Source organism: Aulonocara sp. 'chitande type north' Nkhata Bay, linkage group LG20, assembly GCF_057382095.1.
Source record: "Aulonocara sp. 'chitande type north' Nkhata Bay isolate Kocher_YH1m ecotype deep benthic linkage group LG20, A_spYH_male_GT1.1, whole genome shotgun sequence".
Classification (NCBI taxonomy): Eukaryota; Metazoa; Chordata; class Actinopteri; order Cichliformes; family Cichlidae; genus Aulonocara; species Aulonocara sp. 'chitande type north' Nkhata Bay.
Genome location: NC_141363.1, coordinates 31,516,122 through 31,531,109, shown reverse-complemented (window position 1 = coordinate 31,531,109; position 14,988 = coordinate 31,516,122). Strand labels below are relative to the sequence as shown.

The 14,988-nt window shown below is 38.5% G+C and overlaps 1 protein-coding gene across 12 annotated transcripts in view; it reads right to left on the bottom strand.

Annotated features, from left to right (window-relative positions):
- LOC147305967 (membrane-associated guanylate kinase, WW and PDZ domain-containing protein 1-like) overlaps positions 1–10,813 on the bottom strand; it is a 103,636-nt gene extending 92,823 nt beyond the window's left edge. For 6 of the 12 annotated variants that reach the window (XM_086277669.1, XM_086277670.1, XM_086277675.1 and 3 more), the window contains exon 1: positions 9,857–10,800. In XM_086277669.1, the coding sequence (XP_086133795.1) occupies positions 9,857–10,154 (298 nt within the window). In that variant the 5' untranslated portion in view covers positions 10,155–10,800. Of the gene's footprint in view, positions 1–9,856 lie in introns of all 12 variants that reach the window. The other 6 variants (XM_086277680.1, XM_086277672.1, XM_086277679.1 and 3 more) reach the window with 5 other exon arrangements.
- Positions 10,814–14,988: the final 4,175 nt, after the last annotated feature.

Genomic DNA, 14,988 nt, shown 5'->3' with positions numbered 1-14,988 from the left:
GCACATTTAAACGCAACAAATTTGAGAGAAAACCATAGAAACCAGTTGTTTTGTTTATATAAATATGTGTTATTTGAAATGATGCTGTTCAGAAATTATGCAAAAACAACAGCGAATAAGAAAATTCTCCAGAATAAATCCACATGGTGCCAGCGTGCTCACAAAGTCTTTATTTATGATCCAAATAAGGTAATGTCATTAAAAAAAAGATAATGCAATTTTGATTGTCACTTTAAGAGACTGAGGTTAGCACAAATGTTTGCTAAGCCAAACAAAAGCCTGGACTCTGTGTACCAAAGCAGAATTAACAAGCTCAGCTTGCTGATGATGTTCCAGGAAAAGTATTTCATGTCAAAATTACTCACATGTTACCCAGAAATGATATATCATTGTAATAAAAGTTTGTGCACTGGTGTCAATTAACACAAACTTTCTGTTTTAATTTGTTTCAATAAAACAGGTGTTGATTCTGTGATAGAGAAACAGACATTAGAGGGAATTTCCAAATCGGTTTCCAAGGCAAGTTAACCTCTTACAGCATGAACTCACCAACCCTGTAAATCATTACATTTCAACAAGCAGGGCGGCCAGAGGATGAGTTGTAGAACAACAGCTTAATGTGTGTTACATACAGGAACATGTGCCCTTTCAGATTAAATGTGAACATTAAAGCCAGGATATGAGATGATGGTATAACTTGTTTTATATGCTGCAAAAACCTTAAAAGGTTGGGTTAGCCTCTCAAGCACTCACAAGCAATCCGAGTCCCTGGTGACTGACACACTAGAAGTACTGAAAGGATAAGGAGCAGAACAAAAAGCCTCTCCCTCAGTTCACATAATAAAAATAATGGTACATTTGTAGCAGTGTCTTATTTTACAAACAATCAAATGAGCGCTTTACTGAAATATTTTCATCTCAGCATGATGTTCTGCCCAGCTGATATAGAAACCTAGCTGATGACAGAGGAGCTTGAAGAAAATTAGAATGCTTCACACAGTATATGCAATTTGTTTCTTATATAAGGTGTAATTACTGTGCCTGAAAAACCACAACAAAACCAAAGAAACTTGCTAAAAGTAGAACTGTGATTCACGTGTATAAAAAAAGAGCTCTAATCGTACTTGATTCACTCCAGATGTATGATTGAGGAGCGAAGCTTAAATGTCAATTAATATCCAGTGTATGAGACTCTTGCGGTGAACATGCAGATGTGTGCTTGATTGACTGTAGAGGATCGTGTATGAGCGCCACTGCATGTGCAGGGACTGCCTGAAAGGGAAAATCTAGTGGAAAGACCTTAAAACTTCATCAGTGTGTTTATTTCCCTGGATCACCTGCTTTCAAGCAGCCAATCAGAGCAAAGATAGACTACGTCAGTAGCATTGAGAGGAAAAACCTTTCAGCAGTAATGTAAAATAGGTTGTTCTGACTGGCTACTGCACCAGTTTATTAAAACACACAGTACATAAATCTAAGCACCTCCACTGAAACTGAATCCATCCTGCTCACAGCTTCAGAGCCGTTTGCTGAGTTTGCTGAGTCATAGTCACGTTCTTAACTCAATGAAGTGATGCCTAACAAGGGACTATTTCATACACATGTGCAGCACATAGTTTATTTACCAGTTGATCAGCGCTTTTCGCTCTAAATGAGTATTTTCTTGTGATACTATTTAAAATCTAAAAACCTCTTATTTTGCTACTTGTGTCACCAGGCTGAAAAAGTGAATATTTGTGTGCACTATAATGTTTGCAGGCTATGGCAGGACAAATCAAAGACATTCGTGTGCTGAGTATATTCTTCGGACAGCTCTTCTTCACGAAATTCCCAGAAGACGCACAGCCCTACAGGCAAACGTCAAGGAACAAAAGTTTCTGTAGAAACCAAAAACAATAGATTACTTAAAAGAGCGTATCCATATTACCAAATACCTGCACCACTTCCCTGTTTCAACCCAACTGTACTCAGGAAGAAAAAAGCAATATAAATCCAATCTATCTAAACAGGTCTTATAACACCCACTCTATTTATCAGTGATGATTCAAATTGCAAAATGTCCAGTGCAAACAAGGCTTATTTGGCTTTTTTACACATTTAGTGCATCTGGTATCATGTTTAGTGTATATAATACATTGCTTACACCTGAAGGCCTTTCAACCTTACACCGAATCATACTCTGCTTCCATGGAGCTCAAAAAAAATGACTAAGCACTCCAAGATGTTTATGTGTATCATAAAGAATTGCTGACACTGAAAACACTATTTAAATATTGTAGCTGAACACTACATGTTGATGTTTGCAGGTGCTTATTTAGCCACATGACCAAAAAGGGCCCGTATTTGCCATTTAGCTCTGTTTTTTGATGGTTTCACATACTAGTTATTGTGAAATAAGATTTTATATATATTCAGATAGATAATAGCATATGAGAGGTACTCCAGAAAACAGCACAGTAACAAAGGAGAAAAAAGACAGCAACACAGAGAGAAATAAATAACCTCAGCTGAGTTCAAACTCCTATACTGATCAAGTATTACTGGTAATGTGCATGTCTGTATGCAGATGAAGGTGAAATAATGATCTCAAAAAAGATAATGTCAGTTTTAGATTAAGTAAAACTATCAGAAGCACAGGCGTGGCCTCTAAATGGGGACAAACCACAAACATAGAGTCTGCAGTTGGTCCTGAAATATAAACCATTTGAAATTATGAAGAAATATGTCATTTCTAAGTAACAATAATAGATAAACCAATTTAAAAATAGATATTCAAAATTTGATTTATTTTTTCTGATTCCAAATTTACTTGCACATTTACATGTGTTCACCCTGGTGTTATCATTCGTGTTCTTTATTTTACGACTGGGTTTCATTTTTTCTTGTCTCGAAACTACTAAGACATTATATGTAAACATTTCTGCAACAAAAAACATTTTTCCTTTTAGTTTGGGCTGAAATATGTCTCTCTTTTTTTTTTTTTTTCATAATTGTGACTAAAAAGCCTGTAAAAGATTTGCTTAGAGATCGTGGAGTAACACACTGGTGCAGAGAATTTCCATGTTGAAGCTTCAAGTTCACCATCTTGTTTTCTGGGGTCTGAAAAGACCACATTTTTGAGAAAATGAATTGTTAAGCTATCAGCCAGTGTGCTTGGTTCATGATCTATGGATGTATTGTCTGCTAATCAGTTCTAAGCAGCAAATAAAATAAAATGACCAACACTGGAGACGTTTGCTCTTTGTGCATTTGTCCACACTGCAAACCATTTTTCTTTAAACTTTTTTTGATCAGACGGATAAATTAAATTAAAAATCCTCCAAAAGTTGCCGATTTCTTCTTTGGAGTTAACCAACCTAACATGTGGTACTACATCTGACTCACTTTTTATAGCCAACCTCAATTGGCCATTTAATTTATTTATTTTATTGGCTTCATTTCTCAGTCTTTGAAGTTGCTGTTTGAAGAAACAGGAAAGTGATGAGTATTTTTTTTTTGTTAGACATTTAGCTGAATGCATTTTGCAAATCTACATACAGTAACACACTGCCCGCAATGCTTTTTCTGTGTGCAATGATAAGCAAGAGTAAATCAGTGAGCACTTTTTACACCCAGAAGGCTCTTCATGCTTGTTACAGCTTTGCTGTGGAGGAGTATCTCTTCATGAACCTAATGACATGAATTTACCCTTCTTTATCACCACGGCATTCCTTTCAAGCTGAGGTCATTGGAAACAAATGAAGCACATTTTTTATGATGAGAACTGCACAGTCTGAAAAGCTGTCACTTTATCAACCATACACTTGGATATGTTTTTTTCTACACAGCATTTTCTTATGAAAGCTGGTTGTAGATGTCAAAAAGCTCCTGTTATTCCAAGCACTGAAAATAAATTCAGTGATCACAGAAATCACCGAATGGATCTTCACTCAAATTACACTCAAGGTCATATTTGTCATTTTACAAGCACTTTTCAATTTTCAAAGCATAACCTTCATGCACACTACATAATTGTTGCTAATGATCAGCTGAATAGTATTCCCCTCAAACTTGGAAAGTCATTAACATAACAATTCTTGATGCTGATAAATTTTGCATGCTCAAAATGATCCACGAGAAGAACTTCATAAAATATCAAATGATATGATAACTTCAAATCTCACTTTGTCAAAGACTTTGCATATCACTTGCATCTCGCTAGACGGGGATGATCAGAATCTTATTGGTAATGACCATGGAGCGTGAGCCTGTTGGTTGACCCCCCTGTTGGTGGTTAGTACTGTAGGTACCATGCGAGCTTACCAAGCAGGACTGTCAAAATAACTGATACTCAGACACTAGTTTACATTTTACCACTGAGAAGGTTCACCTTCAAACACAAAAAATTTACTGATATGGTCCTGAGACTTATGAAGTGAAACAACATGGCCATACTTTAATATACTGACAGCAGTTCAGCTTAAAATACATTAAATGATTTTTTAAGAAAATATCTGGTTGATTCATTGATAGTGCGATAAGTATTAGTCCTCATGCCAAAATATAACACTAACATCAGTAAATTGCCTTCTGTAAAGTTAAATATCAAAACACAAGCAAAGAATAAGCAAAGCACGAATTATACATCTGACACTGTATGTCAGGTTTTGTATGGTTTGATATATGCAAAAATAATGTACACCCGACAAGCCACTTTTGCAAGGCTAAAGAGTACAAAGAATGAATGTCTTTGCCTGAGAGAGCATCACATGCACAGCACTGGTTTTTTCTTGTAACCCTTCTGGCCTGCACTCCATCCTAACCTCATTGTTACGACACCTGAGGCAAAGTCTGTGAATTGCACAGCCATTTGTTCAAGCTTGAATGACACAAGCTGCTTATGTGCTCCTTGTATAGTTCCTTCACTGGTGCGCTGCCTTTATTAACATTCATCAAGTAAAACTGCAGCATATAAACCATAAAAAAGCATACAGTATGAGTCACAAGAAAGTACGGCTATATTTACACTTATTTTGAAGACATCCACAGTAACATTTCTTATAATGTCAAAATCTTATTCTGTGCACACACAAAAAGCATAAGTGTGAAAAGACAGGAACACACAAAACATCTTAGAGGCCTCACTGCTGTCTAAAACAGCTGTCTAAAACAGAGCTCTTAAAGAGAAGGCGATTAAGGAAAGGAAAGGAAAAAGCAGAAGGAACAGAGCCCCTGACAAGCCTTTCAAGGATATACTTACATGCAGTCGGTTGCTTTTAATCAAGACTGACAAAGTCTTCGTCCTTAAAAAATGCAAGGAACTTGCATTCTGGAATAAGCCTGTAAGGGAAGAGCTCTGCGTCTGCAAACACTGTCATGATGCCTGTAAGCCTTTTTAACCACACATAAAAGATAGTGTAACCTTTAAATCCCAGTCAGTTTTAAACATAGAATTTAAAGGCAAGCTACAATTAAATCCAGTTTTGCTAAGTATACTTTCTATTTGTTTCCCCATATAATCTATTTATAACAGATGGATGCAGCCATATCACACATTTATTTGTGAATACAGTTTTGAAGCCAGTCTTCATTTTTAGAGCTAGAAGTAATTATTTGGATAAGAGGCGGGTTGATCCATCATAAGCTAATACTAGTGAGGTAAGTTGAATCCATAAACTGTATGGACTGCACAGACACATACATTTGCTTATTAATTAATTATAAATAGAATATTACACTTATTGTACCAGGTAAACCTAGAAACACACTATTGGTCTGTCTATGTGAGGACCATCAACAACACATCAAATGGCACCAACCGCTCTGAAATCATCACATACAAAAGGCAGGACCCATAGGCTTCACGCTGTACTACTTTACTGACATTTATCAGCATGCGCCTCAGTATGAGGTCCAGTAAAGGTCAATGGTTGTCCCTCAACATCTGAAATAGAAACGGCAAAAACAGCAAAAATGCTTTTTTTGGGACCGTCATAATCGGTCAATGTCAGAAAAGCTTGTTGCAAATGGGAGTTTTAATGCAGTGTTTGTTTAACATAGTGAAGACTAAATCTGACAAGGTAGGTTAGGTTTAGATCGGCAAAGGTATAGTCAAAAATGACTAAAGAAAACTGTCCCAGCAAGGAGTCAAATTCTTATCTTCTGTTTGAAGGTCATATGATCGCCTCTCGATGTTGACTTGTAGGTTATTCTTCTTCCCCGTGTTGAAAGGAGGTAACTTAACCGTGGTGAGAAAGGGTTCCTGACTATGCATCAGTTTAAAACTAGTCTGGAGAGAGAATGCGTTGTAACAACACAGTCAAGAGGTCGAGTCCAGTGACTCAACATAGCTGACGTGACATCCAGCAGAACCACGAATCATCCAAAGTGGTCACGCCCATCATCAGGCGACTTTTAACCCTTAGTACAAAAAGTTGTGAATTTTATAGAAACTCACAAACTTATGCACTTGAACAGGGGTCTATTTCTGTACTATTGTGTGGACCCAAACTAAAGTTTGCATTTGAATAACTGCAATTTTCTTTTGAGCATCAAAAATCTGAGTGGAAGTAACAGAAATCTGACCAAAAAAGAATGAACTATATCAAATAAGTTTTCATCACTGTCTGAGTATATAATGTTATGAATAAATAAAGTGAATGTCCTCAACCATGTGATGTTTGACTGGCTTTTATCATTTGGTTGTGCCCACTTCTGCTGCAATGGTTTGAAAAGCACCCAGCTAGAAAAGTTGTGCCTGAAGCTATTTATCTAGATGTGCACAACTTCTAAAATTTGCATAACGCAACACTGGATTGGCTCATATTTCATTATAAGAACATTTAAATAAAGAACTGAACAACATATATCTTTAATAGTGTTTTATTGCCACTGAAGAAAATATGAAAATGGAAACATTATGTGTTTAGCATATAGAAATGAGTAAACTCAATCAAAGCAGCCAGGTGTGCTCCCAAATGGGAATTATGATTAACTGGTGAGTCTGGTGATACTAAATGTACACACAGGTAGCTGTTAGTGACTGTTTGTAAGGACAGATGCTTACTATCACAATCGTTTAAGGACTACACAGATAATCTTGTTAATAACTATACCACACTGCATCCAAGGACTGAGCAGGGTGATGACAGAAAGCAAGAGAAGGTCTAAAGGACTAACTAAAAAGGTAAAAAACTTAAAATTTTATGTGTAAAAGTCTAGCCAGTGTCATCAGAGTGTTCCATTAAGAGCTCATCTCCACCTCCCAGGAATGCCTGGCATCTAGCAGACTGGCCTGATTCCCCTCTGTCTGGCTAAGGTTCAACACAAGATCTAAGGGGAGTAAGGGCTACTTGAGATCAGACAGCCTGACACCTGGCCCAGACCCTCTCATGATCATAAACCCCCAGACTCTTGGCTGCTGGAGGGCATCGTGGTTCTCTTAAAAGACAAATAATTCAACTGTTGAGAAGACTGTTCACACCCAAACAGTTTCATTCACTATCACTCTTGTTAGTCTAGTATTACTAAATGACCTGATATAGAACTGTTGCGCTTTTACAGACACTAAAAGATGTCAGGCTATTATAATTGCCTCTATTTAACCAGGAAGTCCCATTGAGAGCAAATCTCCTTTACAAGGGAGACCTGGCCAAGGTAGCAGCCATTCAAGCTCAAAACACAGTGACAACAAAACCTTTCATCACTGAGCTGGATTCAACCGATGATAACAGAGAAGAGCTGCGTAAGTAGGTCACAGTCATAAGATGTCTCAAAGAACTCCTTCTTTGGACTTTAACCTGAAAGTTATGCCACATCAGAAAACTATTTTATTCGCCTGACCTTTGTAAGTATCACTGTTGTTAAAACATCTGAAGTAACCACAGCCCTCTGGAAGGGCTAAAAAGGAAAGTATAGGCCAATTGCCTCGGAGTGTTTTCCTTTATGGTTTACTTTGTTTTTATTTCGGGTTGAATGAGCTGGAGGTTTTCAGAGGGGAGAGGTGCGGAGCAAACATTCAACATGAGGTGAAAGAGGCAGATGGATACAGTTGTTGTAAATACCAAAGGAGTAAAGTTATTGTGATCTGGCAGAGTTAGCAGCTGTAGCTGTGATACTAGACGCTTTGCAGTTTGGTTACTTTGAAGCCTGTTGTACTTATAAGCCACAATTTACATTTACTGGGCACACCCTCTCTGCCTTATAACCATAAAAAGAATTATCAATCCAAAGATAAAGTTTACAGTTATTTACTGTCAATAGTCATTAGACACATATGATAACTATCTTATTTTCCTTTTTAAAATTTTTTTTTTTTACCACTTTGTTCTGGGTAAATAAAGTAAGTAAAAAACAAACTAACTAAAGAAAACCAAAACAAATCACCCTTTTTAAAAATCTTTCTGACCTCTATTGAACAGGTTTTTTAACATGTTATTTGCTGAGTATTCTACAGCTTTTTTTTAAAGCGTCAGGCATCAAGATCTCACAAGTTTAATATTCCACACTCTCTGCAGGAATGCTCAGGTTTATTTCAGGTGGTTTTTTTGTGCATTCCTCTGAGGGAGCGACACACCTGTGGGCACCGTCTACTTGCACATGCTGATTGTGTTTCCACCTACAGTACCGAGGTGATGTGGTCTCGTGTAATACGACCCACAGCTTTCTGGAATGAAAAGCAGAGAGATCTGATCTGTCTCAACGGCCTGTCATCTGGTCTGGGACAACTTGGATCGCTATCCCTTACCGGTTCTGCATGGGAGCCCAGTGGACTGCCAGGCACAATGAAAGCCTTGTGAGCTACTCGGATAATCAAAGACTATCCCCCTCCTTTAATTAAGAGACAAGGAGAATCTGCTGACTAATGCAAGAAACTAATGACAGATGGGCCAAGATATCCTTTATGTCTATGCGTTGAGTGTTTCCATAGGAGTTAAGAATAATTAGAAAACTATTGGATCACTGTGGATATTAAAAATGTCCCATGATGCAAACATGCTCTGATTATGTGTCAAACAAATGCCAGTTCTGCAAACACAGAGCGGCATTAGTGCTGAGCTCTTGTCCCTGAGGTCGAGACTTCAGTTTCAGAGGTGAAACATTCACTGTGGAGCCACTAATGGACATACAGTACAAAGATGCTACACTGACACTACCCACAGTTATATAACACAGTTAATGATTTCCCCAGAGAGGAGGCACTGCAAGCTTTGTTAAACAGTGAATGTTTGGAAAGAGACGCTCGGAATAAAAATATCACAATAAAATCTGATTTATAAATAGTTTTGGGGGGTGGGGGGGGGGGGGGGGTGTTCCGAATATTGCAGCTTCCAAAATAACCTTATCCAATAACAAACAAAGAAACAAGTTCAAGTTTAACTTTGAGGCCTCAGGACTGTCTCACATGTTCTACTCCTTAGAAAATCTAAAATAAATAAACAAATAAAGAGACAAGATTTAGAATTAGTGGCAGCCCTAGAAACAGGAACATTTTAAAGTGTTGGAGTATTATAGGTGGTCTAATCTGTGACGCTCCAAGTCTGACCCAGAGTGGCTTTAGCAATATTAGACAAATGGGGGCAGGATGACTGTCAGGGCAGCTTCATGTCAAATCCAGTGAAGACTCCAGGCTGCTGAGGAGGGATGAGCAGCAGAAGCAGCAGCAGCATCAGCAGCTCTCCTCTGCCCTAATTCACTCACATCCCCATTTTGTTACTGTATATGAGCTTTTTGCACCACAGCTGTACAACAGCCACCACTGGCTTTCATCAGCTGCTTTGTATGTGTACATTAGTCACTCTCCCACACACCTGTCATACGCACGCGCGTGCATGCATGTATGCAAACATGCATCACTTTTTTTAAATGGCTGACTTACCTTGGCGCACAGTTTTCAATCTTACGGGACCTTTGCAGCAACTGATCACAGTAAAAATGTCATACAGAGGTAATCCAGACACAGACAGCCCCTCGACTTCCAAGAGCAGTTCTCCTTCGCTAAGTTTGCCGTCCTGATAAAGCACAGCATCCTCTTTAACTTGCCCGATGTATGGAAACTCTCCATTCTCAGCTCCGCCGCGCAGCTCTACATTCAGCTCCCCGTACGCGTCCCGGATGACCGCGCACTCGTTTACTTTGGTGATCCAGTGGTTCTTCCTCTGAATGACTTTTGACATGGTGATTCAGGTCCAAACCAAACCCGTTAGATCCGAGGAACGGTGCAAAAATCATCCGATTCACAGCCCTGAAACTGTCCCAGAAAGAAAACTTTAGTGTGTTTGCGTCCAATCTGGAGAATTTTCACTCTTCTCCTGAGCCAAGACATCCTCCTGCCAGTGCATGTAAATATCACAGTGTCTCAAAATCCAGATGGTTGTTGCTTCTGATGTTGTTTCCGCATCTTTCACAACAGCACACGCTCTGATTCCTCGCAGTGGGATCTAATCCGCTCTCAGATTGTCAGCTTTACATTCAAAGACTCTTCTCCTCATTCATCGTTTAATTCTGCCCCCTTCCTTTAACTATTTGGCACTTTTTAAACTTTCTACTAAGAATAAAAATGTTTATGTTCACCTATCCCGTGAGCAGGTTGAGCTTTTCACACAAACCAGCGGCGCCTTTAAGCAGGTATAACACGACAATTCATCTCATTTGCTCCTGGGGTTGGGGATCGACAACTAGTGGAAGGGGGCGCATGCGTCCAGCTGCTACTCCACGAGGAAAAATCCTACCCGGCCCACACCTACCGGGTCCTAAGCTCCTCCCCGCCTGCCGGCCCGCAAACGGATTACAACGATCTCTGCGTCTAATCCCCCGCGAGATCCAGCCTGTTGTCTTTATTCACAAATAAAGGAAACACACAGTGGGGGCCGATTCTCTCTGAACACGAAAGAGCTGCATGTTTATTAGCGCTCTTGGTTCAAAGTCCAAAACCGGAAGTTATGTAACACATCATGAACCATAAACGGGTAAATTCAGTCACACCTTGGCTGTTAACTGGTGTTTCAATGCAGTACAAACTCAAGTTAAAACTGTACTTTACATTCAGTGGTGTCGCCTTAAGTTGTTAAAGAGTTCTGAAACACGAAAGATCCGCGTATAGTTAAATAAAATCGCCGCAGGAAACCACAAACAAACAACAAAAAGATTAATAAACGGTAAGTAAATGCCTTGACTTAAGAAAAAAAACTACTTGAGTATAATGTTATAGAACAATTATAGTTGGCATAGACTGACATTAACGAGTCACAGAAAAGAAAACTGGAAAAATGTATGATCAGCACAATTCAGTAAAACTTTATACATAGTAAAGAATTTAATGTGTTTTAGCATGTAATATTTAATGTGTTAACCAAACATATAAATCACAATCTGTAAAGTTAAACTAGATTATTAGTGGAGAAAACCAAATCCAGTGTTATTCTACATTTTTTTACTCTACTAAAAAAATACATACAAAATATATAATTTTCAGCACTTATGATCTCAGAGGTAGATACATGTATTACTTTATGTCCCAGACAGCAAGCAGTTGCTGCTTATTAAGAATGTTACCCTTTTGTTGAGTTGGTGGTATAAACACTGTGGCTTGCAGGAATGTGCGAACCTGTGGAGGATGCTGCTTGGTCACCATTTCCAAGAACAATTCATAACATGCATTTTGGAAGTAAAAACCTAAAGTAGCAGTTTCATGAAAATCCTTGAAACAGATTCACAAGAGAGTACCAGAGCAACTTCCACCATGTTCCTGTCAACTTCAAAGAGAGGAAGTCACTCAAAAGAATCAAAGAGAGTTTGGATCTCGCCACCAAACTCAGGCAGACTTAACTGTCTCACAAGCTTGTTGCCTAATCTTTGCAAGTGAAACAAGATATTTAAGTTAATGAGTCTTTTTTTTTTATTAACCTCACAAATAATTTTGTCTTTACTGTTGGGGGGAAAGTTTTTTTTTTTCATTTTCTGCTTCCTTTGACCAAACAAAATGTGATTTTTGACATTTAAACAGAGTCCCAGTCAATGGACTGCAGTGTCCACATTCACATTACCTAGAGCAATGCTGTGGTTTCTGCAGTTTGGAAAAAAAGAGGAGGGATCAGGTGAGAAACACATGGCACAGCAAGGGAAAAACAGGCTCTCTGTGTTTCCTGCCTCTTCAGATAAAGTACAGTAACTGGCACTCTACCACTGTGAGGGCAGTGGCCTGGATAGCAGTGCATGAAAGGCAGCTTTCCATCCCATTTCATCTTACTGGTGAGTGCTGGGAGTCTTCATGGTGAGGCAACAGTGACACTTTTTACCTCTCCTGTTTATCTCATAAAGTGTTCGTTTCAAATGACCAGGAAATGGCATCAATCCTTTTCTTTTAAGATCTAAATTTACTTGATTTATAAATGTTTTTACGTGTTTTACTATCATTTCCTCTGTGTGTTGCAAAGTGGGCTCATTTGTGATGGTCACACATCACATGACGTCAGGGCCGGCCCGTGGCATAGGCCGTATAGGCAAATGCTAAGGGCGCCGTCCATCAGGGGGCGCCACGCCAGTGCCATAAATGTTGAAAAAAAAAAAAAAGTTGGTACTATTAATTCTAAATACAAAAAATAATCCCACGTTAATTAAAATGCAAAGTAAAGCTTATTTAATAGAAACATTATTTGTTACAACATTACGCCCCCCCTCCCCGTACGATGCGCCCCCTCCCTTCCCGTATCATGGTTCCTTTTGGACGTCACCACATCAAAAAATCAACACAAGATGTCAAAACGGCCAAAACTGTCAGGTGCCCAGGGAAGAAAAAAGAGAAAAGAAGAGGAGGAGAAACGAGAAAAAGACAGAGGTAGGTAACGTTAGCCTACATGAAATTATTTGTCTGAATGTGATAGTAACCTAAATTTTTAGCATTAAGCTAATGTTACATGATTCGCTAATTGCTAATCAATAAATAGCTAGTTAACTGTTTTAACGTCAGTTAATATTGTGGAGGGGGCTAAATTGTTATGGAAAATAATAATGTAACGTTAGGTAATTACAGTACTCCCACCTTTCCCACCATTCCTCATTTGTGTTCATCTTTTAAGCAGGTGTTTTTTGTTTACATTGTTATTGCCTTCTGGTTAGCTAACGTTTACCCTGCAGGTAATAGTCACTTTTCCACCCCTGTATATATTATAGTTGTAAGCCTAGTTGTTAAAGTGCACATCATTAATGTTAATTAAGCAATATCACATGAGAGGGAATGCTGTTTTTTAATATGAGCACTAGAGATGGCACGATACCACTTTTTTATGTCCGATACCGATATCATAGATTTGGATATCTGCCGATACCGATATGAATCCGATATAGTGTTTTTTAATCAACAAAACTGTTTTTTAAATATCTTGCTGCATTTTGTATAAGTTCATACTCAAGTTTAAAACAACAACTACACTAAAGCTATTCTGTTATACCTGTATGCAAAAAAAAAATATTTCATAGTTCAGCAATACTGATCAATCTAATAAACTTAAACCTACACCATCCTCCCTATTCTGGTATTTTAAAGAGTACTTAGCATAAATATTAAGCAACCTAACTAATAGGGTTCCAACTCCCAGCAACAACAAAAATAAATAAATAAAAAATAGGGAACCACCCCTCACGCTCCACCTCATGATGCTTAATCGACGTAATCAACCTTAATGTGATGCAGTGTGAAAAAAAATGCACAGAAATCAATTATTTTTCAAGAAATATTAAATAGATTCAACATCTTTCTTCAACAAAATTGCAGACTGCACAGATGGTACCTTCCCAAAGGAAAAAGTACTATAGCTTACTAGGGTATATATATTAGACTTAATAGTTACTATATACAGTAATTGACTTCTATTCATTTTACATCAAATTAAAACTTTGGGTGTCAGATAATTATTTATTAAAAGCTAGACATTTTAAATGAGAATAAGAAAGAAAAGTATGTCTTTGTGCCCACTTTTCCCTGTTAATGCCCTATCGGCCCCCCTGGCTAAACTTTGCTAGATCCGCCCCTGCACAGTTACCAGCGTCAGCTACGTAGAAAAAGATCCTCGAGTAGAAAGTAATAATAAATACATTCTAACAACAGCTGATCAAGCTTAAACGTGCTGCTGTTGTTCAGCCGCTGGTTTCCTCTTTCTGGTGCAAAGTGGGCCAAAAACAAAGAAGAGACGGACTCGCGACAGAAAAGCCGATCAGCTGATCGTTAAGCAGTTTCATGATTGAAGTAGCAGCCGGAGAGGCAGTCGCTTGTTAAGCTTAACGCAGGAATGCTTTACAAACATTCAGAGATGGACTTACACACTTGCTTTACTTCTCTCGGGGATAACTTTGTCGGAGATGAAATGCCGGGTTGCTAGCGAAGCTCCAAATGCTATCCAGACCACCACAGGTCCCGCATGCCACAGCCGCTCTATCACGTGATGCATACTGCTCCGACGTGCTAACGTTCTGAGGTGAGTTACGGCGTGTTGCAAGTTTTGTGAGGTGCTTTCGTGATATTTAATGGATCGGATTACATTTTTTTATTTTTCTCCGATATCCGATCCAGTAATTTAGGTCAGTATCGGACCGATACCGATACGTAATATCGGATCGGTCCATCTCTAATGAGCACTGCTGTGATTCGGTCAAAGATAATCATAACATAACATTCTCATATGATATTATACTGTTACTTTGCATTCTGCTATTCAGCATTTCACTGTAATGATGACAATAAATTGAATCTAATCTAATTTGCATAAGAGTTAACATCATACATATATCTCTTTGGTTTTTCATTTATATTATATCATTTCATTTTATTCCTGGAATCATATGTTTTTATTATTAGACTTTAATACTCAGTGGTGTCACATACTCCTCTCTTCAGACGCACTGTTGAAGTTTCTAAATCCCACCCCTGGGCCATCTACCACATCTACCGTTGCTGCCTCCACTTCAGCAGCACAACCCACCAGTGATGCAGCATCAGCAGCACAACCCAGCCAT